Source organism: Chaetura pelagica, unplaced genomic scaffold (assembly GCF_000747805.2).
Source record: "Chaetura pelagica isolate M959 unplaced genomic scaffold, ChaPel_1.0 scaffold294, whole genome shotgun sequence".
Lineage (NCBI taxonomy): Eukaryota > Metazoa > Chordata > Aves > Apodiformes > Apodidae > Chaetura > Chaetura pelagica.
The window spans coordinates 280,574-280,832 of record NW_009953068.1 but is presented as its reverse complement, the minus strand read 5'-3'; the positions used below and the strand labels follow the sequence as shown (position 1 = coordinate 280,832).

General features: G+C 53.3%; 1 protein-coding gene across 1 annotated transcript in view; it reads left to right on the top strand.

Annotated features, from left to right (window-relative positions):
* CMKLR1 (chemokine-like receptor 1) overlaps positions 1–259 on the top strand; it is a 1,235-nt gene extending 976 nt beyond the window's left edge. The window contains exon 2 of the mRNA XM_009996815.1: positions 1–259. This exon is cut by the window's left edge and continues 6 nt beyond it. Coding sequence (XP_009995117.1) covers positions 1–259 — 259 coding nt within the window.

The window sequence follows — 259 nt, the reverse complement described above, 5'->3', positions numbered from 1 at the left end:
CCTGGAAATAAAGCCTGATGTGATCCCACACTCCGTGTTTGAGATCAGCATCCCCATAACCACGGCGCTCGCTGCCTCCAACAGCTGCATGAACCCTGTCCTCTATGTCTTCATGGGCCAGGACTTCAAGAAGTTTAAGGTCACCATCCTGTCCAGACTGGTGAACGCCCTCAGCGAGGAGACAGGCCACTCCAGCATCGTTCACAGGAGCTTCTCCAAGGTGTCTTCAATGACTGAGAAGGAGATGACAGTCCTCTAG